This window comes from Rhodotorula paludigena (genome assembly GCF_050403205.1).
Source record: "Rhodotorula paludigena JCM10292 DNA, Rt_paludigena_JCM10292v1_ctg16, whole genome shotgun sequence".
Classification (NCBI taxonomy): Eukaryota; Fungi; Basidiomycota; class Microbotryomycetes; order Sporidiobolales; family Sporidiobolaceae; genus Rhodotorula; species Rhodotorula paludigena.
In genome coordinates, this window is record NW_027481442.1 from 18,691 (window position 1) to 40,498 (window position 21,808).

Sequence of the window (21,808 nt, forward strand, 5' to 3'; positions counted from 1 at the left end):
CCTCGATCTCTTCTGCGCCCTTCCTGTAGCCGGTAGACGCCTACGAAGCTCCATTAGACATGCTCAGACTCGGTTCGAGCTGGTCTCGCGTTCCGGCAGCGTGTCCTCGTCTCGCTCGCCTCGTCTCGACGGTGCCAAAGCCGCCGGCACTCGCTGCTCTCGACACGCAGGACGACATGAAGCTGGCGAGGGAGTGGATTGCTGCATTTGAGCGGGCGCAGCCAGACGACTGGCCGAAGCGTGAGCCGTTTCTCACTTTCCTCGTCCTTCATGCCTTTCATCGGAGTGCGCCCGACAACCTCGTATCTTCCTAACCTTCCTCGACCATTCACAGACGTCACCGAGACGTCCTTCTCGCGCTCGTCCGGTCCAGGCGGTCAGCACGTCAATCGCACCTTCTCAAAAGCGACCGTCCGCCTCCCTCTGCCCTCTCCCTCGCTCCTCCCGCCCTTCGTCGTGCCGCACCTCGTGCGCCACTCGCCGCACTACACGCCACACGCGCTCCTCGTCTCGTCCTCGACGCAGCGCTCGCAGCAGACCAACCTCGCAGAGTGCTTCGCCAAGCTCAAGGCTGCCATCCTCGACGCTGCTAAGCGCGACCTCGTCGGCGAGACGAGCCAGGCACAGAAGGACCGCGTCAAGGGGCTCGTCGCGCGCGAGAAGAAGAAGGTCGAGAAGGTCAAGAAGATGCGCAAGGACGTCAAGTCGGGAAGGGGAAAGGTGCGAGGCTGGGAGTGAGCGCTTCGGCACGCGCCGGCTGTGCTCCGCCCAGATCAGGGCTTCCTTTGCGAGTTCCTCGTACGTCTCCCTGCTGCTCTTTGTTGTTGATTCGCCTGACTGAACGGGCTTGTCAGACGCCCTCGCAGGCTCCTGAGCTTCCGCCTTTCCGGCAATCTCCAGCGGTATTCCGACCCGAACACCTCGCGCTTTGGCATTCTCGCCTTTGTGCCACGTCCCTGCTGGGACACCCGCCACGTTGCAGCGGATCGGCCCTAAAGCGGGGCTCGACCCATGCCGCCAACCAGCCGAGGCTGCTCCGGTCAGCCAGCGGATGAGTCGCGAAGTCAACGAATCGATTGTAGACAGTCTCTCGTGTGTCTCGTGACTGCAACTCGCGTAGGAGGAGTTTTCCAGATGGTCATATCGGCTTTCATCGCCTTTTCGAGAGGGCAATGAGAGCCCCGTTGCTCGGGCAGGCTCCCCTCACGTCCTCGCCCTCGAAGGACCCGCCGACCAGCTTCACAGCTCCTGCAGTATAATCAAGCTGCAATAAGTCCCGCGCCGCTTCTGCGGTGTACTCGGCACGTCTGCGCCGTCGTCGTCCCCCGAAAACATTCTCCCGCTCGCACTCCTGCTTGCGCGCGACGCAGCTTTCAGCCCCGCTGTAACGTTTCTTGCGGTCGGAAAAGCTACAAGAATGGAGAGGAAGGACGAACGAGAGCGGCACAGAGAGTAGGTACAAAGCGTGAGCACGTAGGGGTTGTGACAGCGGGACGAAAGCGACGGTCACGACAAAGCGAAGATGCTCGAGTGCGCTAGTGGGCGACATGATGGATCTTCTCCTTGACCCGCTCGACAAAGCCGCGCTTGTGCGAGTCTGGGAACGAGAGTGCGTAAGCCCTCGAACGCGGCTAAGGTCCACTCGGGCGAGGAACCGCAAGCAGACATGTCCGCCAAGAGCTCACCTTCCTTGCCGTGCTCCTCCGGCTGGTTGCGTTCCTGCTGCTGACCGACACTGCTGCTCTCGCCCGTCGAGTACGGCTCGGGCGTCTCGGCCGGCTCGGCAGCCTTGTCGCCCTCGGCAGCGTCCTGCTTGTGCGTCTCGGAGAACGTCTTGGGCTCGCCCGCCGCGCCGACGTCGACGGACTTGTCAGTTGTGCCCTTCGCGGGCGGCTCCTTGTTCGACGGGAGCGGGACATTCGAGGCAATCGGCTGCGGCTGCGCGGGAGCGAGCGGTCCGATGCCGGTCATGCGCGGCAGGACGTCGACGCCGGTAGTCTGGCTCTGCGACGGCTGAGAAGCGCCCTTCTCGAGATCTGCGGACGCGCCGCTGATGCCGAACCCGGCCTGCTCCGCGAAGCGCGGCTCGACGCCCTGCGAGCTAGCCACGGCGGGCATCGCCTGCGCAGAGGATTTGCTGTTCGACGCGTCGATAGCGCCAGGCGACGAGCCCGTCTTGGTCTTCGACTCGCCGGCCTTGGCAGCTTCGAGCGACGCGAGCGTGGAGAAGCCGCTGTGCTTCTCGCCCGAAGCCGATGGCGCCTGCGTCGATTCGCCAGCGCCCAGGTCGAACTTGTGCTGCGTCGACGTCCAGCTTTCCTGCGCGACGGGGATCGACGTGTGGCGCTCGGCCGACTTCTTGAGGTGGACGTCCGGGTCGTGCGTCGAGACTTGCTGGTCGAGGGCGGGCTCGGTATCTGCCAGCGAGATGCAGGTCAGCGTCGAGCGCCGGCTCTCGCAATTTTGAACACGCACGCTTGGTCAGGTCGGGCATGGTCGTCGCCTCGCTGTGCGCCGTCGAGGGGTGAGGCTTCTCGGTGAGCGCGGGAAGCGGACGGTCCTGTTCCTCGCGAGCGTGCTGCTTCTCGGCCGCTTCAAAAGAGCTGCAAGTGCGGGATCAGTCGGTGAGACTAGCGCGCAAGATGCATTGACGACGTACGGGCTCGTGATCGAGCCACCAAGGATGGTCGCCGTGCCCGCCTCCATGCCGCTCGGCGTGTCAGGCCCGATCTTGTGCTGCGAGCGCGAGCGCAGAGTCAGTTTCTCCTTATGCACAATCCGACGCTCTTCCGACTCACCTTGTCGTCGAACGGGTTGGCCACCCTCGTGTACCCAACCTCCCTCGTCTGCTCGGCGTTCTTGCCAGTCTCGCTCCTGTAGTCCGCAATGGTCGTCGGGGCGGCGAGCTCCTTCTCGTGGCCATGCGGAGAAGCACCATACTCTGCAGCCTCGATGGGCGTCTCGCGCGCAGGCGCCGTCGTGAAGGAAGCGGGAAGGACCGAAGCGACCTTGTCTCCGACCTGGCGCACCGCGTCCTTGGCCGCGTCGACGTAGCCGGGCGCAGCGAGCGAGTCGAGAGCCGTCTTGGGCTTGTGCGTCGTCGAGTCGGCGGGAGCCGAGGTGCCGCGGCTGGACTTGACGTTCTCGGTCGCCTGCGTCGGGACAAAGCGGCATGAGTCGCAGTCTCGCAGATCGTGTCGGCGGTCTTGCTTATTACCTGAGAGAACTGCTCGGTCACAGGAGGCTGTGAGAGGCGTGTCAGCTCTGTACAGCGGCGGGATGAGCATACACCACGGACCGCCTTGCCGCCGACCGTCGAAGGCGCGTTCTCCTTGATCTTCTCCCCCATCGCCGCGAGCACGGGCTTGACCGTCGCAACTGCCTGTTCGATCGCGGGGTTGACAGTCTCCTTGACCGTCTGCGTCGTGCTGGGGAGGTTCTGTGGACCGCAGGCCGCGCCGAACGAGCTTGAGAAGGTCAACGAGACTTGTCTGTAGCCGAGTCCTCTTGCATTGGGCACGCACTTGCTGAGTCTGATCGACACTGACACCGCCGATGCCCTTCTGCTGCTGCGACTCCGCCGTCGAAGGCGTCGACTTGGCGCCAGCCTGCGAGTGGGTGAAGTTGTGGATGGTCGTGCCGACGGACGAGGCGGCGTTCGAGATGCCGTGCGCGAGCGAGGGCGAGACCTTTTCGATGGCGGCAAGCGGGGCAGTCACGATCATCTGTAGCGTTCTACGAGTTGAGATGAGTCCGCAAGTCTGCGCGAAGGCGAACAGACGAGGACATCGGAACCGTGGCAGCGTACCCCGCCGAAGCCCGTCGCGAGCTTGCTGATGCTCTCAGCAGCCTCATCGTCCTTCTTGGCCTGCTCGTGCTCCATTTCGTGCGCAGTCGAAGCCGTGTGCGTGGGCGACGAGGTGGTGACGTTGGGAGCAGGAGCGGGCGCACTCGTGTCCGGCAGGGTCGAGACACCGGCTGGGTCGATGCGCGCAGCGAGCTTGTCCGACTCGCTCTCCTTGACGGCGAGCGAGGGGAGGTCGGTGCGAGGGGTCGTCATGGCTGCGGGCACGAGGAGAGGAGGCGAGGAAAAGGCGGGATGCAGCGGCACAAGAGTGAGCAGAGGGCTTGTAGTCTACCAGGTTCGTGCGCGCGCACCACAGAGAGTCTGGCGAAGAGCGAGAGCGAGGAGAGAGGAGCAAGAGGAAGGAGGACAAGCGTGCAGCTCGACCAGACGACAGGCGTCACCACCGCTGATCGCGATTTGTGACGAGTGCCTGCGCAAATAAAGCGTCAGAGCAGCACTTAACGAGCAGACAGGAGACCTTGACGCACCGGCGGACAGGGACCGTTGCAGACCGCAGCTTTCACGTGACAGTCCCGCCTCTCACGGGGGGCGGCAGAGAAGCAATGTTGCAGAACGCGAACAAGGGGTATTTGGCGAGGAGGTTCTTGCGAACTCGATAAGTTAAGGAAGGGAGCGAACGGAGCTTGACGAGAGCGAGGAAAGTGTCTATAGGAAACCAGTTCTTCTTTACGTCTGAGTCACGGTCCAGCCGAGCCTCAGCACGGTCGAGTAGAGCTCGCCCTCTTTGCGCTTGACGAGGCGCTCGAGCCAGTCGAGCCCGTCGCGACTGGCGATTCGGCCACGGTACAACTTGACGTAGTCCCGCCAGTCGACTTCGACAGCGTGTGCCTTGCTGCCCCACCCGCGGGTCCAGATGATTGCCTTGTCGTGCTCCACCGCGGTGAATGCATCGCCAGGAAGACGCCGCAGCGCGACGGGCTGGCGCAGCGCATCCCAGCGACGCCCGACATCCGTCAGTCGCGCGAGAAAGCGCATGTCCTCCTCGTGCACCTTGACACCTGCGCGAGTATACGCTGCGTGTTCGGCAACGAGACGCCCGAGCGCCTTGACGAGCCCGTCGAGCCCGTGCGCCACGCGGCCGAGGCGCTGCTCCTCATCTCGCTCGAGTTCGGCCTCGAGGCACCGGTGATCCAGCGCTTGCCGCTTCTGTCGCGCGGCATCTCGCTTCGCGGGAGGAAGGTGCATATGGTCGCGGTCGAAGGCGTCTGGCAAGCCGTGGCGGTCGTGCGAGATGCGCTCGGCGAGGAGCTGCGCCTTGCGCTCGAGCGGCGAGCGCCGCACGGTCCACACGAAGGAGCCGCCTAAATGTTCACGCGGGTCGCATGCGAGGGCAGAAACGAAGGCTGGCGCAGAAGCGAATGGCTTGGTGAATGAGAGGGCGGACGGTCGAATAACGGGCGGAGCGATGTCGTGGACGGGAGCAGCGACCACGGTGGCGATCTCAGCGGCAGTGTGCGTCGACTGCAGCTTCTGCGATTTCATCAAGGGAGGAGTGAGTGGGTAGGCGGGCGTAAGGGAGGTCGGGATACCCACCTTGTCTGGCGAGGAGATTGTCGGGAGAGCAGGCTTCTTCGCGGCGCGAGGGACGACCACCGTCGGCTTGTCGAGCTCCTGTTTACGGCCAGCTCGAGGCGGCGCATTCGCCGCCGCGGGCTTGGCCTTGCGGGTCGTCTGCTGGTGCGACGCGAGGCGCGGCGTCTGCCGCGCGGTCGGCACGTCGGAGCGCACGCTCGACCTGCTCTGCGGGAAGCCCCGCAACGCCTCTTCCGCCTGCTCCGTGAAACGGCGCCTCGCGAGCTGATTGAACGACGCCGAGGTCGAGAGCGAGTGCGAGACGGGGGTTGCAACGGTAGCGGAAGGGAGGGCGTTGTCCAGCCGGACACTTGACCTGCCTTGCGGGAAGCCGGAAGGGACTTCTTCTGCCTGCTTGGCACACTGGCGCTGCAGAAACAGCTTGAATGACGATGACGGGGCAGCGGAGGTCGAGCGGGGAGCGGCGAGAGGCGCTGAGTCGAGGCGCACGCTGGACAGAGACGAGCCGGGGCGACTGGCGAGCTGCGACTCGAACGCGTCTACGAGGGGTTGCGGGAGGAAAGACGAGCGCGGCTGTGTGCGCAGTGAGCGCTGCGACTGGTGGAGAGGCGGGCTCGGCGCGGGCGTGTTTGCCGGCGCGTTGGAGGTGGCGACAACGTCGGGCTGCAGAAGAGGTCGTCAATATCCGAGGATCCTTGAGGACCACAGGAAATCAGGCGTCGCGCACCTTAGTGCCAAGCTTGTCCGCCTTCCCGTTCATCCTCGTCCACATCTCCCGCCTCGCATCGTATCTCCATCCCTCCTTCTCGACCTCTTCGAGCCTCTTCGTCGCACCGAGTTGACCGCGCTCAGCCAGCTCGGCCGAATCCTTCGCGAGTCGGCGCTCGCGCACGTACGGCCAGACTCGCTCGGCGCGCAGCCCAGATCCGGAAGCGGATGCCGGCAGCGCGGTAGCGACGGGAGGAGCGTTGGGGAAGAGGTGCTTGGGATCGGGGCAGACAGTGCCCGAGAGAGTGGGGCGGAGCAGCTTGTCGCGAGATGCGATTGGGGGAGACGGGGCCGAAGAGCGGGTGCGGGACGTCGCGTTCATGCTCGCGAGCTGACCGGTGTCGACGCTCTTGACTGCTTCGGAGTGCAGCCCGTGCTATGGGGGAACTAGATCAGCACGATGAAATGCAGAGCGCGCAAGGAGCCAGATGTTTTCGACGCACCTCGGCGGAAGAAGCCTGCTCGACCGGTCGGCGCTGGAACGGCCCCTTGGGTTTGACGACCTGCGCCCTCCCGAGGCGCCGCTGCGCGTCGAGCGCAAGCTTGTCACGCCTCGCAAACAGGTTGACCTGCGGTCCTGCGCGGAGCGCCTGCTCGAAGATGGAAGGGAGGCGGTCCCGCAGGGAGCGCCGGAGCACGGGAGTGAAGAAGAAGGGGATCATAGCCGTCGGTGTGGGTCGGGGGACGGGTAGGCGCTTGTGGCGCACGGCGCTCCTTGAGAAGGTCGTGTTCGGCTCCGTGAGATCTGCACTTCACGTGCTGCTGAGAAGTCGGTTCGGCACGTCTAGCGTAGCCGTCCGGTACAGCTGTGACAAGTCAGGAGACAAGCCGGAAGGTGCGACTTTCTGCAACTCCGAAGGGGTTGGCAGAGGCGCACAGGCGCGGGGGCCTCGCAGCCTGCAGCACCTTTGTCACTTAGCGCATGTCGTCACAACCGTCGATCCAGCCTTTCTCCCCGCCCCTGCGCTCGCGCGCAAAGAGGACAAGCAGCCAAAGCGCGAGTCTGAGCGTCGAGCGAGAGAGAGAAAGGGAGTCTGAGACACGCGAGGCGTGTGCGGCGCGCTCTCCCTCTTCTCCTCCGCTCACCTCACTCCCACCCGCTTGACAATACGATAAAATGCATGAGGTTATGCGCGGTCGTACGACGCGCCGCCAGCCTTTCGGAGGCGGGACACAATCTCGCTCTGGGAGCAGAACGGGAACAAAGGGAGTCAGCCCCGCTTCGATTCCGCTGGAGCGAAGGAGCTCGCAGGCGCACCTCCTTGATGTCGTCCTTCGATGATGCTGCCACGTCGATGCTGTAGAAGCCAAGGGTCTTTTTCACGTCCGCCGCCTGCACCGAGACCTTTGCTCGTCGCATGACCTGTCAACGAGCCGAGCACGAGGTGCCGAGGGGAGGTGTCGAGTGAAATCGAGCAGGATTGGGTAAATTGGAGCGCGGACAGCAAGAAATGGGATGCGATTGAAGAGCGAGTAAGAGGTCGGCGGTTTCGAGAGCAGCGACGGGAAGGGCGGCGACGCACCTTGACGCTCGAGCCGATGTAGGTGATGAGGATGAACTTTTCCCTGAAGGACTCGACGTCGTTCGAGTACTTGACGCGGACATATGCGAAAGAGGCCTTGTCGTCCTGGAACTTGTCCTTGACCTCGTCGAGGCCGCCCGAGCCCGTTGCCGTGAGGACGAGCTTGCTCGACTTGTCGTCTTCGTAGTCGATAAGCATCCAGTTGGTCTCGTCCTTGTCGGACCGCACCTTGTCGTACGCCTCGCGGATCTCGGGGGCGCTCACGTCGGCCTGCAGGGATGCCGAGGTCAGCGTATGCGACTTTCGGGGAGCTGATGCTGCCTCTCAGTCCTCAAGGCTGCATTCGGCCCTCACACGGGCGCACAAGCCCCCTCGAGCCGTATTCGTGGAGTAGCAGCGTGTCCAGGCCACGACACTGATGAGGTGGAGGGAGAGCCGAGAACGCACCATTGTGGGTCAGGGCTGGCTGGTGTGAAGTACGGAGAAGATAAAGAGCGACCAGGAGCCCGCAGGCGGCGTATCGAGCAGCGCACAGCGAATGCAAGAGCGCAAGAGGTTGAGGGACCGCGGGCACGAGGTGGGGGAACGCCCGCCGACGCCGGCATATCCCTCTGCGCGGGTCGGCTGAGCAGGAGCGTTATTGCTATAGGCTACGAAGCCGCTTCTGGGCAATTTGAACCGCTCAGACGGACGCGGCGAGGTTCCGTCACCTCGTCATCTCCGACGCCGACTCGGCTTGTATGGTCGCACCCTTCGCTGCTTCGAGCGCAAGCTGACCAGCTACCGGTAGTCTCGTCGTACTCGCACATATAATATCAGCCTCGGCCACTCTACCGGCTCCCACCCGCCGCCTCCCGAAAACCACCGTCTCCCCTCACCGCCCGATCTTGCCGTGAGCGCCCCACCCAGTCCGATGCCGAACTCGAATCAGCCACCTCACATCCACCGCGGTAACCAGCACTTGGCGCACCAGGCAGAGCGGCGAAAGTCGCTGCCCGACAATGCTCGCCCGCTCCGTGACCCTGCGGCATATCGCCAACTGCTCGACCGCTACGACACTTTCCTCTTCGACGTGCGTGTCGTCTGACCTCTCACCTGACGCCACGACGCTGACGCTGTAGCTGCAGTGCGACGGCGTCATTTGGACAGGACCTGCTGGCAACGTCCTGTGCGTTCCCTCACGACTCGGTACTGTGTCAAGTCGGGATCTCCGCTGTCAGGCGGAGCAGCCAGGGGTAATGCGTAGGTGGTGATCCGTCCTGACTCGTTTGCCCGATCAGGACCGACGACATCGTCGAGACGCTCGACCTCCTTCGCAGCGAGGGCAAGAAGCTGGCCTTCATCACCAACAATGCTACGCGCTCGCGTCAGGATTACGTCGACAAGTTCGCCGGCTTTGGCATCAAGGTCTCGATCGACGAGGTGTTCACCTGCGGCAGCGCAACGGCCGAGTACCTCCGCTCGACCGTGTTGCCGTCGATCAAGGACCCGAACAAGCGCGGGATCTATCTCATCGGGCAGAAGGCTATGGAGGACGAGTTCGAGGCCGAGGGGCTCAAGTGGAAGGGCGGGACCGACCCGGAGGACGATGTCCTGCTCCCGCCGCAGGACTTCTCGTCCATCCAGCCAGACCCGAGTATCGGCGTCGTCGCGTATTCCTTCCAGATGAGGAGTGCGTCGCTCGTCCAAGCACGCCTTCCTACCGCTCTACTGACTCACATGCGCCTGCAGTCAATTACAAGCAGCTTGCAAAAGCGTACTGCTACTTGTCTTCGAACCCGGGCTGTCGATTCGTCCTCACGAACGACGACCAGTCTTTCCTGCTTCCCGCTGGCGGTTACTGCCCCGGCGAGGGTGCGATCGCTTCCGTCCTGTATGGCGCGCTGCAGAAGGGCAGTGAGAAAATCGTCGTCGGCAAGCCGAACCAGCCGCTGCTCGACGTGGTGCACCGAGAGTGCGTCATCCCGTCTTCCGTGTGTCCGCAGTCTCCCGCTGACCTGTCATACTACAGACTTGGCTTCGATCCGAAGAAGACGATCTTTGTCGGCGACAGGCTAGAGACGGACGTCCTCTTCGCCAAGCGCGGCGGAATCGACTCGGTGCTCGTCTGGACGGGCATCTCCAAGCCGGAGGTGCGATCCATCTCTGTTCTCTCTGCGCAATCTCCTTTACTCACCGCCGCATCATGCAGGACTTGGTCGGGCTGCCGGTGGAGCAAGAGCCGGAGTACACACTCAGTCACGTCGGCGCGCTGCTCGAAGCAAAGCGCGCGCAGAACGGCACGGCTCAGTAGAGCGATTATCGCGTGACGAATATTGCGGTTGCCCTCGCGAGTGTGAGGGACCGTGCGACTTGGCCCTCGGTTTGAGAAGGTCTCCGTGAATGTCATCCCTTCGTTCCGAGCCGCGATTGCTGTCTTCTGGATCGTGGCAATCCAGCACCGCAATGCACGCGGTGCACAAGCTGACATTCGACGCAGAAGCCCGGAGGCGACGAAGGTTAGACATCGCTACTTCGGCTCTCTCCGCTGGTTCTGGAGTGGGCGAGCGAGATTCGTACGAGCTCAAGAGACTGACCTGCGATTTTCAGCTCCTTGCGGCGAGGTCTGGCCATGCGGTGGAGCCGCTCGAACCCTTTGTCGCTCGTCTCCTCACTCGCACTCCTCGCACACATCAATGACGCCCTCGTTGCGCAAGAGCACAGTCGGCAAGGGCTCTCAGGCCTCGACCAAACGCGCGCCGAAGCGCTCCAAGACCTCTGTCCCCCCGACCGATGTCGAGACGGACGCGGGCTCAATGAAGGGTGCGACTGCTTGAGACCGCTCGGGGACGCCTCGGAGGGTTCTTTACTGACTATTCTAGACTTGTGTAGCCCCGCCAACCAAGAAGAGCCGGAAGGGCGGCAAGGTCAAGGCTGTGCCCGCTGGACAAGACCTCTTCAGCTCGCTTCCGATCGATTTGCTCTACCAGGTGCGCACCAGTAGCACCCGACGCAGCACTCGAATCGAACTGACGCCCCACCTGTAGGTCTGCCGCGATCTCGAGCCGGGCGAGCTCCTCGCCATCTCGCAGGTCAACCGCGCCGTCCACCGCACGCTCGCGAGCAAGGCCGCCGAGCCGCTCTGGGTCGCCGTGCGCAAGATGTCCAAGCTGCCCGACCTCAAGATCGAGACGTCCGAGATTCAGTACGCGTTCCTCGTGCAGGGCTGGGCGTGCCAGGTTCGTCCGCCTGTTCTCGATGTCCTTACGCCGGACGCTCGGCGAATATCTCTCTCGACAGGTCTGCGGCGGATCAAAGTACCGCACGCAAGCGGAGCACACGCTTCGCGTCCGCGCGTGCAACAAGTGCCTCAAGGCCAAGTAAGCTGGCGCTTTCGGCTTCTGCACAAGTCTCACTGGCCTGATCCGCTCCTGTGACGCAGCATTCGCATGGAAGATCGCATTATGAAGGATGTGCCGAAGCTGCACCCTTACACGTTCGATTGCGCCCTGCCCACTCCTTGTGCGATCCTTCTTCATCGCGGCGGTCGGCTCTCTCGGCTAATCTCGCTCATGCAGACTCGGCCGCTGGCGACTCACGCATCGACAAGGAGAGCTACTACTGGCTGCCGGACGTGCTCGAGCAGTCGCAGCTGCTCTTCTCGCTCGACCCGCACCCGCTTCGCATCAAGCGCATTGTCGAAGGCGTCGAGACCAAGGAGTGCCTGCCTAACGCCGCGGTCCTGGCTCACATACTCGCTCGGAAGGAGTTTAAGCAGCAAGTCTCGACCGACAACGAACGGCTCGTCCGCGCTCAGACTCGTCTCGTTGACAATGCGTGCGAGGCGGATCAGCACAAGATGGCGGCTCGTCGTGCCGCGTGCGTTTCAATGCCCGCCCACATCCGGTAACGGACTCGTCTGACAGTTTCTCTCGCTCTGTAGGCTCGTCAAGAAGATCAAGGCGCTCGGATACGAGCAGTGCGAGTATGTCGATGCTTCTGTCTGTTCGCCGCCTGCTAATCGCGAGAGCACTCAGCGCACGATGGGGACTCCCGTATTGGGCGACGAACACGACTATGCCTCTCGAGGACGGTGGTGAGAACCCTGTTCTCAACGTGCTGGTCGTCTGCCCCCGCTCATTCGTTTGAAACGCAGAATGGGCCAAAATCAGTGGCGACGTCCTGGCCAGCGTGGAAGCCGTCAAGCGGCAGCGTCTCGCAAGAGAGCACCGCATGGCCCAACTTCAACGCCAGCAGCAGCTCCGACTGCTCTATGATCAGCTTCTCGCCAGCGCCTCTCAATCGGACCGAATCGCCTTCCCGCGTTTTCACGAATGGCTCGAGCTGCATTCGGTGAAGTCGCTCTGGGAGCCACTTTACGCGCGTGTCGACCCGAGCGGCTGGCATTCTTTCACTTCGGCCATCCTCGCCGACGTCCGCACGAGCATACTGCTCGACAAGGTCTTTTGGGCCGACAAGCTTGCCCGCACGATGCAGAACGACTCTCCGCCTATGGCATCTGCCATCGTCAACGCCATCACGCAGGATTCGTCGGCCTTTGTCTACCCGAACGACGAACGAAAGGGACTCGCTCTACTTCATGCGCAGCTTTCGTCCAACGAACTCGACTCGGTGCTCGAGCGCGCTACTGCCCTGCTCGAATGCAGCCGTTGGCACTGCGGTCTCAAGCTGCCGTACCACGACATCCTCCAACATCTCAAGACGCATCCTGGCAACTCGGACGCCGAGCACGAATCGTGCCAGCTCGCATCGACCGATTTCGTCCAGCTCGTACGCGACATGCTCAAGCGCGCCGGCATGGACGACGCGACGACGCATGACAACCTCTTCGCGCTGGGCAGCGTCTTCGAGGTCGAGACGAAGGCCGGTATCGTAATCGACGGACTGGACTGGAATACCATCGTGCGTCCCGGCAGCGCTGACACGCAAAGTACGACTGACGAGCTATGGTGTCCGGCCGGCCACAGCTGCGGAACAAAGTTACACGACTGACAACGTGGCCCCAGTGGGCTACGGGCACGATTGCGATGAGGGTGACCGTCGCAGTCGGTCACTCGGAGTTCCACTCCGTGACCTGCACGCACCACAGCACGAAGTCCGACGGCGTTTCCGAGTCATGAGCGTCGCGGAACTTGAGATGCCCCCGCCGGGAGGAGGAGCCGCTTCGTCTACGCCTTCAGTCGTCATTCCGTGAATACTTCCGCTTGAGAACCACAACTTTCCTTCCTTCCCTGCCGCGCTTCCCCAAGAATCGAGCGCCTTTCCTGAGAGGTCCGGACCCGAACAAAGGGTTGTCTGCGCAGAAGTGCGTCCGCTTCGCGCAAAAAGCCGGCCGTCGCAATGCGCGAAGTTCCTATCAGCTACGCTCTCGTGCGACGCATTGCGATTGAAGGCTGCAGCTTCTGTCCTGAGCTCACCCCTAGCTATGTTGTCCCGAGTTCAAAGCAGTCGGTGCCACATCCGTCAAGAGCTCTTTCCCGAAACTGGCCTCTTCTATCGTCGCTTCGGCGAACACGCCAGTCTTCTGAACGGCTCGAGCTCATTGAACTGCATGCGCACAGCTCCAGGCGAGCTCACGGAGCTCGGAGATGATCGGAATGGAAGCTACGCATTCCTGCTCGCACACGGTGCAGCCCGAGAACACGGCCGGCTCTCCCGTCTCGCATGCAAGATTCAAGTTTGCAGAGTATAGGGGAGGCTACTACCAAGGTATTGATCACCACGCCTCCACCTCGAAAACCCACGTGCCCGTCTCGGCGTTCCAGTCTACAAAAGAGGTGCCCTCGAGCCGCTGAAGGCGCTTGACGTGCTGCGCGACGCGCGGGTGGTCCTTGTCGCGGATCGGGTTCCGCGTCGCCTTGTCGACAGGCCAGCACCGCTCGAGCGAGATGGTCGCGGGCACGTTGAGCCCCTCGCCCTCGGGTGGCTTGCGGTCTTCGTGCTCGTCGGGGTACACGCTGAGGTTCCGGTCCTCGATGCGCACCACCTCGCCGAGGAGGTCGTCGACCGACGACAGCGTCGTCAGGTCGACCGGCTCGGAAAAGGCGACCTGGCCGTACCCAACGCGGCCGACGACGAGGTCCGGCACGGCGCGCAGCTTCGAGACGGGCAGCTTCTGCAGCGTGTCGATCGACGGCATGGTGAAGTACTCGCCGTGCTTGAGCTGCTGCTGCTGCTTGGTCGCCGACGTCGCGCGCTTGTTGAGCGACGGCGAGTCGAGCGTAGTGTTGCCCGCCTCGGTCGCGCCGCCCTCCGAGACGGCAAAGGATGTCTCGCCTTCGCCTTCGCCATCATCGCCACCCGCGACAGAGCCGCCAGCCGTGGTGCTCGCCCCACTCGTACCGAACAGCGAAGCGCGGCTCGGGACCTGCACCTCGGGGTTGAAGGTGACCTTGGCGCGACCAGGCGTCGCACCGTCCTTGGCGGGCGATGCCACCGCCGATGCGCCACCGAGCGACTTGCCGAGCGACTTGGAGCCGATGACGAGCTTCTTCACGCTCGGGCGCGAGACAAAGGCGTTCGGGCTGAGTGCGACCTCGTCGCTGATGCCGTTGACGAGGCGCAACGGCGAGCCACGACCTGCAGGCGTGCCCGGCGTCGCGCCGAAGCCATTGCTCGCGGCGCCGCCCGAGGCGCTCAGGCTCGAAGCGAGGCCGAGCGGCGTGCCCGGAGCAGGCGAGGCAGTCGAGCTCGAGCCAAAGCCGCGAAGGCGGGTGATCTTGGTCGACGAGCGGCTGACGGGCGTACCGCGGAAGGCGGTGAAGATAGGCGGCTTCTTCTTCTCCTCGACAGGGCGGACGGGGGAAGCACCGGCACTGGCGAAGAGCGGGTTCGAGCCGTATGCGTTGGCGTCATCGGCTGAGGCGTAGGCAGCGGGCTGCTGCTGCTGCTGCTGGCCGGGCGCGGCGTTCGTGCTGCCAAAGAGCGAGCCGCCGAGAGCAGGCTGCTGGGTCGCAGTAGAGCCGAAGAGCGAGGTCGGCTGGGCAGGCTGTGCGGCCGCCGACGAGCCAAAGAGCCCGCCGCCAGGTGCAGGAGCGGACGTCGAACCGAAGAGCCCCGTACCCGCCGCCGGTGCAGCGGGCTTTGCACCGAAGAGCCCGCCCGAGCCGAACGTACTCGTCCCTGCGGCAGGCTGGGCGGGCTGCCCGAACGTGCTGCCACCGCCGAAGAGCCCGCCTGTCGCGGGCTGACCCGTCGGCTGTGCGCCGAAGGCGGGCGCGGCGCCCGTCTGCTGGGGCTGCTGGGGCTGGCTGCCGAAGAGACCGCCTGTCGTGCCCGTGGCGGGAGTCGAGCCGAACGAGAAGGCAGGCTTGGGCGCGGTCGATGCGGCGGCGGGCTGGCCGAACGCAGGCGCGGACGTAGCAGGCGCGGCGCTGCCAAAGAGAGGCTTGCTTGCGTTGGCGCCGAAGCTGAAGGTCGACGTGCCGCCGGTCTGGCCGGCGGGCTGGCTCGACCCGAAGAGGCCGCCACCGGTTGCGGCGGGCTGTGCGGGCTGTCCGAAGGGGTTGGAGGGAGGAGCGCTGGTCGCGGGCGCGCTGCCGAAGAGGCCGCCAGTCGAGGCGGGAGCCGAAGTGTTGGTGGCACCGAAGGAGAAGCCAGTCGTTGCGGGCTTCTGTGCAGCGGCGCCGAACCCAGCGCCAAACGCAGGAGTCGACGATGCGGCCGGCTGGCCAAAAGCGTTGGAGGTGCCCGTCGACGAGCCGAAGAGCCCGCCCGTCTGCGCCGGCTGCGAGGTGGCCTGGCCAAAGAGTCCGCCGCTCGCTGCCGGTTGCGACGTTGCCGGCTGTCCAAAGGCGCCCGTCGTGCTGGTGCTGCCGAACAGGCCGCCGCCCGCTGCAGGCGCCGAGCCGAATGCGTTCGTCGCGGGCGCTGCAGCGCCGAATGCGGGCGTCGTGCTGCTCTGGCCGAACAAGCCTCCGGTCGTGCCCGTGTTTGACGCGCCGAACGCCGGCGTCGAACTCGCACCGAACGCGCTGCCGAACGCAGGCGTCGCACCTGCCGTAGCCTGCTTCCGCCCGGCCTGGTAGTCCTGCCACCGCAGCTCCTCGAACGAGTAACTCTTGTACTGCGGCATGCAGGTGATGCTCTGGAAGTGGTGGGCGGTCTGGCTGGCGGGAGGCGGCTTGCCCTCCTCGGCGGGCGGTTCCATCACCGTGGTAGACTGGTACGGCGCAACGGCGGTGCCATTGGCGGGTCCGGCGGGAGCGGCACCGAAACCGGGAGTAGTCGAGGCTGTTGTGTAACCTAATCAGCGGGAGTTCTGAGCGGTCAAGGCGAAACACGACGTACCACCGCCGAAGAGACCGCCAGTCGCAGGCTGCTGCTGCTGCGGAGCGGGCTGGCCGAAGCCGCCGAATCCGGTCGTCGCAGGCTTGGTAGCGCCGAAGAGGCCACCGCTCGTACCTGCGGCGCCGGCTGCGGGCTGGCCGAAAGCGCTCGTACCGGCTGTTGCTGCACGCGTGGAGCAAGTCAGAAGGGTCCTTCGGCGGACATTCTCGACAGCACGCACCGTTGTTGCTACCGAAGGAGAAACCTGTGCTAGGGGCAGTCGAATTGGACGATCCAAAGAGCCCGCCAGTCTGCTGAGCGGGCTGCCCAAACGCGGGAGCGGTCGACGCGCTGGCGCCGAACGCTGGGGCCGACGACGTCGCGCCGAAGCCGCCTTTCGCAGCGCGCGACCGAAGCATAATGGTGATGGTGTGCCGAAAGAGGCAGAGAAAGAGGCGGGCGCAGATAGGAGCAAGGATCGAAGTCAGCGAGCGAGTTCGCCAGTCACCAGTGCATCACTCGAACGAGTCATATAGAGCCGCACGCACCGAAGCCGGTGCTCTGCGGCTGCTGCTGAGCGGGTTGGCCGAACGCAGGGGTCGCCGATGCGCCGAATCCAGCTGCAAGAGCGGAGGAGAGGGTCGAGGAGGAGCAGGGTCAGTCGAACGTTCAGCAGAGCCGCGCACACTCGAGTCTCCGCCTCGTGCCGTCCGAGACGATTTCCTCGACCGCCTGCTGGTTCCAAGCAGTCCTCACGGCTGGCGAGAACGACGTACTGGATCCAAACGCGTTGCCGGTCGACCCAAACAGCCCGCCCGTCTGCGCCGGCTGTTGTTGTTGTTGCTGCTGCTGCTGGCCGAAGCCTCCAAAGGTGGATCCCGACGACCCAAACATGGCTCTGCGCGTGCGAGGGGGAGGACGGGGCGAGACGACGAGGGGAGGAGAGCGAGTGACGGCGGCGAGAACCTCGCACGAACGCGACGAGCGGGCAAGAAGGACGCAGAGGTGCTCTCCGAGGCACTACACGCGCGCTGGCAGCACTCGGCTCGAGCGGTAGCGACGGCGCGAGGAGCGAGTCGCGGCTCGACCAACCTCTGCCCCCTCGCCGCTCGCTCGTCCCAAGAGTGAGAAAATGCATTCCGCGCCGAGGTCCGACACACATGTCTACATGCATTCCGACACACATACAGCACCTCACAAGACAGTCAAGACATCGCCTCCAAGCAAACCCAAGTCGCACATCCCCCTCGTCGCAAGCGCCGTCCGCTTGAGCACCCACACAACCGCCCTCCCTTCAGACGGAACCGCGCCTCGCACCTCTCGCTCGACCCACTCGACGCCATCGCGCTCGGCCGCGCCGGGAGAGACGAAGATGAAGCCCTGGCGCGGCTTCGTCGCGCTCGTCGCGGCGCCGCCGAGCGAGGCGGGCGAGTAGCCGGCCGCCCAAAGGACCGAGAGCGGCGATGCGAGGTAGTTCGAGACGTCGAGGTACGGATGGAGCGGGTCGGGGACCTGCTGCTGCGGTGTAGGTGGCGGGTAGATCGACCAGGCGAAGGCGGCCGACGAGAGGAGGGTGCCCCGTGAAGAAGGCGTCGACGACGTGGATGGCGGCATTGAGTGAAGTATCGGTAGCGTTGAAGCAAGCGAGAGACGCGATGTTCTGACCGTCCTGCTAGTCGGACAAGGCCGGGTCGATGCGACAAGTGTCGGGCACGACGCAGACGGGATCAACCTGGCCCGCTTGATGGCGCCGAGCGCTGTCTGCTCGCCTGTCCGCTTCTTCTTTGCAAGCTTAGCGAGACGCTGGGACGGAGACGGCGCGTCGGATCGGGCGCAAGGCGACGAGATGGAGCGGGACAAGGGTGTCGAGGCGGCTCGAGGGGGCGTGGCCGGTGACTCCGTTAAGCTTGATGGACCGCACTGCGCTGATGAAGGAACAGCGGGTAGACTGGACGGATGCCCGGACTGCGGCGGAGGTGTTCGAGGACGGGCAGGCTCGGACGACGGAACCTTCGCAACTGGCGCGAGCGAGGGAGGAATCGTCTGCTGCCGAGCACTTGCACGCAAGCGACCGGACCGGGCCAAGAAGCGGTCGACGTCGACGCGGTCGTGTCGGTGCACGCCGTCCGCCTCTTCGAGCCTGTCGACCCACATCTTGAGCTCCCGCTCGTACTTTTCGTCGTCCGTCTCCTTCTCTTCCTCACCCCCGCCCGCCGCCTCGCGCGCTTCGCGCAGAGCTCTGTCCCAGATGTCATCAACGAGGGCCTCGCCGGCATTCTTGCCGCAGCCGACCGAGCCCATCGCTTCCTGCGCGACGCGCTGCAACTCGGCGAGCGAGACAGGGTCGCCGTCCGACCGCGTGAACTTGGTCATGCGCGGCCAACGCAGCTCGTAGTACTGCAGCGAGACAAGTCAGTACTGATTCGGCGAGACTGCTGAGGCGGTAGAAAGCGAACGCACCCCGCCGCCGGCCGCGCGCTGAAAACCTGCGCCGTTCAACTCGACCACTCGAGGTGTGCGGAAGATGACGTGCGGGCGTTCGGCGTTTGAGCAGAGGTGACCGGCGAGGGAGAAGGTGAAGTCGGTCGCCTTTATGAATCGAAGCTCTGGTAAGAAACGAGAAACGGGAGAGATCGACAGAACAGCGCACGGCAGCATCGAAGACAGGATGCCAGCTCTTCCAGCGCTTCTGCTTGACGACCTTGATGGTCTCGTCTTTCCGCGTCTTGGCGTCGAAGTTGCCATCGAATCGGAGAGGCAAGCCCAGCTCGATCTCGGAGCAAAGCTGCGCGAGCTGCTTACGCGATAGGCCGTACGAGACCGAGAAGAGGATGTGATAGTGCGACTTGGGCTGACATGCACCCTGCGGACCGAAACAAACGGGTCAGTCGCGTGCAGCCGGAATTTCGAGGTGAAGCAGACATCGGGCAGGATCCCCAGCTTGTCCGCGCGCAGGCCGACGAAGAAGGTGGTCCAGACGGTGGGCGGCACTGCACGCGAGGTTGTGAGCGATGTGCCTTGGATTTGATGGATCGAACGCACCAAGCAACTCTCGTCCGCGGTGCTTCTGCCAAGACGCGCCGACAATGTGGAAGTCGAGAGTGTCGCCCGCACCGGGGATGAAGTCCTTCTTGAGCTTGATCCAGCGTTGCTTTGGTCGCATGTCGTTGTATAGGGATGAGAGCGGCTTCAGCATGAGACCCTCGCAGCGCTTCGTGATGATGTGGGCGAAGCGAATGCGCAAGTCCTGTGAATTGTGAGCGTCAGCACTCGTTGTTCGTCAACTTGCGGGTCCAGCACGTACGGAGAGCGCGCTAGACTTGCGGCTGAAGTCGAGCACAACACGATCGGCAAGCATGCTCTGCAGATCGCGCGCAGGGTCAAGTTCCACGCAGCAAGTCTACGAGTACAGCAACGTACGAAGCCTTGTGTCGGTCGCACGAGAGATTCCAGTCGTGCGCGGCGCATCGAATACGCTTCTGCGCTGGCAAGAATGCAGATGAGTGAACCGAGTCATGCTTGAGTATAGATGGGACGCACCGTCCAGCAAGCTTTCTCCGTCGACGACGAGCAAGTCAAACCAGACAATCATGAGATGCAGGTTGCCGTTCCACTTGTCGTCCTCATGCGGCTGGCGCGGGCTCGTTGTGCTCGGAGGCGTTCCGAGTAAGCCCTTTGTCCGCCTAGGCGACTGCGTAACGGGCTCGTTGCCCGTCTCGTACGTCTCTTCGTCCCTTCGCACCGGACTTGTGGTCGCATGGTAGCGATTGGGAGCGCGCACATCGACGCCGAGGGGCTGCGCATCGTGCCCGCGCCTGGCGAAGGTGAGCTTCCAGAACTCGTCGATCTGGGCGCGCGTCTCGTCGTACGGGACCATCTCGCCTTCTATGATGAGCTTGGTCGGCGGGAACAGGTGCGTCGAACGGTGTAAGGCGGAGAAGCGCTTGCGGAGGAGGGGGTGCAGATCGCGTTCTGGCGTGTTGAGCGGAAGGTCGAGGGAAGCTCGAATAATGCTGCATGTCAGAAAAAATGATGAGACATCCATACCCGAGGAGGAGGGCGATGCCTGCCAAGCGAGGACACACGGAAGGAGTCGTCGACGGGCCCAGGTGCTGTCTCGTCCGCTCTTGGAGAAGATCCGGATTTGCTGTTCAGGCGGGAGGCTCTGGTCGATGTGGATCTGTAGGCTGTCCGCGTCGCGACATGAGCACTGTAGCCTGAAGGGGCCTTGAGAGTGACGGACCGCTCGCCATCGTACTTCGTCTCGACACCCACCTCGCCTGCGAGATGGCGTGTGGCATGCGCACAAAAGCCAGGACGTTCGGTTTTCGGAACCTGCAGAAAAGGATGTGAGCGATCAGCATGAAGCCCAGAGAGAAGCGGAAGATGCACCTTGACGGGCACTCCAAGTTGCGGTTGTGCTCGCGGCATCGAGTGGCCTCGACCTGCGAGTCTCGGTCAGCTTCAGTCCAATCAATGGTTGCGAGAAAGACGCACGAAGAGCCTTGTCTGTCTCCCACGCGACATAGTCGAGGTCGTGGACGACTCGGTAGAAGTCCTGCATGTCGGGGTGCCACAACCTCATCGCATCGTACAGGTCGATCTCGTAGTACGATGCGTTATTGTACAGGCGCAGCGCTGCTTCGGCCGAAACGCTGGGGGCTGGGTAGAGGAGCGGCGAGAGGTCTCGCAGGACGATCTGGAGCATGACGGCTGCGTCGGAGGGCGAAAGCGGGGTGATGAGGTCGGCGAGGATGGTCTGCACTGATCGCGCATGACACGAAGAGCGCGGGTTGAGCGCTTTCACTGAGAATGGCAAGCGGCATCAGCGCGACATCGTAGAGAAGCACGCATAGTCGGTTCACCTTCCTCGGATGACCAGCCTGAGGACGCCGCTAGCTCGTCCAGCAGCTTGTCCACCCTGTTAGTGCAGTCCTCAGTATGCGTAGACCGCAAAATCCGCTGTGAAGCGTACTGCCCAAGCGTGAGCTCCCTCGCCTTGCCCTTGTTGCGCAGCGCCTTTCCTTCGAGCCACCGCGCGACCTGCAAGCCGAAGCAGCCGCTTCCTGCGGCGGCTGCACTCGCCGAGCTAGCGTTCCACGAGCGAAAGCTGCCCGTCTTGGCGCCGTACATCTCCTCGACGGCCTCGCCGAGCCGCCATTCCTGCAGGTTGTACCTGCATTGCCTCGGTCGGTCAGCTCGGGTCCACTTCAGGCTGCAGGCACGGACTGACCTCCTCCTGACGCCCTCGTCTGGAAAGAAGAGCCGAAAGAAGAGGACGACGGTTCCCTCGGGGAGGCCCTGGGCTCCTCCCGCCTCCTTCTGCGCCCACTCGGTCCACGCGCGGAGCAGCCGGTGCTGCTTGGGCTCTTTGCCGCTGCCACTCGAGCGAGCAGCGCCCTTGCGCCGCGCCTCGACACTCCCAATGCTGCGCACGAGGTCGGCGAACGTCGAGAACGGGATCGAGTTGAGCGCGAGGACAGAGGGCGGCGGGGGCTCGAAACGGCCCCTGAAGGGCGCAGCACGGCCAGTCACAGCGTCCAGCTCGGGCGTGCGAGTGGTGTCAGGTGAGCAAAGGCAGCGAGACGTCAATTTGCGGGACAGGAGAAGTCAATCTCGCGAGCGCGCCTCGACGCGAAGTCCGAGGCTCGCCCGACTCTCGAGGGACCCGCGCGAGTGAGAGACAACGACGACATGGCAGAGGGAGGCCGAGCAAGGCTACGGATACAGGCGGACAGACAGACACAACCGAGGCGCGCTCGAGCGAGGGCGGGACAACAGCAGGGGAGGGCGGAGCGGCGGGTAACGCACGCAGCAAGTACGCAGGGCCCAGGCGGCGACATAGTCT

The 21,808-nt window shown here is 63.9% G+C and overlaps 9 protein-coding genes across 9 annotated transcripts; 3 read left to right on the plus strand and 6 right to left on the minus strand.

Annotated features, from left to right (window-relative positions):
• Nucleotides 1-59: 59 nt before the first annotated feature.
• Nucleotides 60-738, plus strand: PTH4 (Pth4p; the record flags this gene model as incomplete). The annotated part of the gene is made up of 2 exons (XM_076648447.1): nt 60-240; nt 335-738. 2 exons carry the CDS (start codon nt 60-62, stop codon nt 736-738), a joined length of 585 nt encoding a protein of 194 aa, XP_076505887.1.
• A 797-nt stretch (nt 739-1,535) lies between these two features.
• On the minus strand, nt 1,536-4,060 carry JCM10292_003235 (uncharacterized protein; the record flags this gene model as incomplete). Its single annotated transcript, XM_076648448.1, has 9 exons — nt 1,536-1,597; nt 1,686-2,417; nt 2,476-2,603; nt 2,660-2,736; nt 2,799-3,152; nt 3,218-3,244; nt 3,299-3,439; nt 3,525-3,725; nt 3,809-4,060. The coding sequence occupies 9 exons, from the start codon at nt 4,058-4,060 to the stop codon at nt 1,536-1,538; spliced, it is 1,974 nt and encodes a 657-aa protein (XP_076505888.1).
• Nucleotides 4,061-4,534: 474 nt separating this feature from the next.
• JCM10292_003236 (uncharacterized protein) lies at nt 4,535-6,831 on the minus strand (the record flags this gene model as incomplete). Its single annotated transcript, XM_076648449.1, has 3 exons — nt 4,535-6,064; nt 6,129-6,545; nt 6,613-6,831. 3 exons carry the CDS (start codon nt 6,829-6,831, stop codon nt 4,535-4,537), a joined length of 2,166 nt encoding a protein of 721 aa, XP_076505889.1.
• A 465-nt stretch (nt 6,832-7,296) lies between these two features.
• Nucleotides 7,297-8,142, minus strand: JCM10292_003237 (coactosin family protein; the record flags this gene model as incomplete). Its single annotated transcript, XM_076648450.1, has 4 exons — nt 7,297-7,353; nt 7,428-7,532; nt 7,693-7,962; nt 8,140-8,142. The coding sequence occupies 4 exons, from the start codon at nt 8,140-8,142 to the stop codon at nt 7,297-7,299; spliced, it is 435 nt and encodes a 144-aa protein (XP_076505890.1).
• Nucleotides 8,143-8,605: 463 nt separating this feature from the next.
• JCM10292_003238 (uncharacterized protein) lies at nt 8,606-9,985 on the plus strand (the record flags this gene model as incomplete). Its single annotated transcript, XM_076648451.1, has 6 exons — nt 8,606-8,764; nt 8,820-8,860; nt 8,973-9,364; nt 9,424-9,646; nt 9,704-9,824; nt 9,884-9,985. 6 exons carry the CDS (start codon nt 8,606-8,608, stop codon nt 9,983-9,985), a joined length of 1,038 nt encoding a protein of 345 aa, XP_076505891.1.
• A 382-nt stretch (nt 9,986-10,367) lies between these two features.
• Nucleotides 10,368-12,812, plus strand: JCM10292_003239 (uncharacterized protein; the record flags this gene model as incomplete). The annotated part of the gene is made up of 9 exons (XM_076648452.1): nt 10,368-10,494; nt 10,564-10,661; nt 10,719-10,910; nt 10,972-11,051; nt 11,114-11,193; nt 11,250-11,550; nt 11,615-11,672; nt 12,031-12,594; nt 12,699-12,812. The coding sequence occupies 9 exons, from the start codon at nt 10,368-10,370 to the stop codon at nt 12,810-12,812; spliced, it is 1,614 nt and encodes a 537-aa protein (XP_076505892.1).
• A 596-nt stretch (nt 12,813-13,408) lies between these two features.
• JCM10292_003240 (uncharacterized protein) lies at nt 13,409-16,854 on the minus strand (the record flags this gene model as incomplete). Its single annotated transcript, XM_076648453.1, has 5 exons — nt 13,409-15,924; nt 15,982-16,143; nt 16,202-16,354; nt 16,509-16,580; nt 16,737-16,854. The coding sequence occupies 5 exons, from the start codon at nt 16,852-16,854 to the stop codon at nt 13,409-13,411; spliced, it is 3,021 nt and encodes a 1,006-aa protein (XP_076505893.1).
• A 300-nt stretch (nt 16,855-17,154) lies between these two features.
• Nucleotides 17,155-17,574, minus strand: JCM10292_003241 (uncharacterized protein; the record flags this gene model as incomplete). Its single annotated transcript, XM_076648454.1, has 1 exon — nt 17,155-17,574. One exon carries the CDS (start codon nt 17,572-17,574, stop codon nt 17,155-17,157), a length of 420 nt encoding a protein of 139 aa, XP_076505894.1.
• Nucleotides 17,575-17,861: 287 nt separating this feature from the next.
• Nucleotides 17,862-21,803, minus strand: JCM10292_003242 (uncharacterized protein; the record flags this gene model as incomplete). The annotated part of the gene is made up of 17 exons (XM_076648455.1): nt 17,862-17,925; nt 18,038-18,357; nt 18,421-18,549; nt 18,611-18,823; nt 18,883-18,950; nt 19,003-19,207; nt 19,265-19,321; nt 19,381-19,439; nt 19,501-19,973; nt 20,046-20,147; nt 20,204-20,295; nt 20,353-20,405; nt 20,458-20,766; nt 20,826-20,881; nt 20,936-21,136; nt 21,194-21,469; nt 21,772-21,803. 17 exons carry the CDS (start codon nt 21,801-21,803, stop codon nt 17,862-17,864), a joined length of 2,709 nt encoding a protein of 902 aa, XP_076505895.1.
• Between the last annotated feature and the right edge of the window lie 5 nt (nt 21,804-21,808).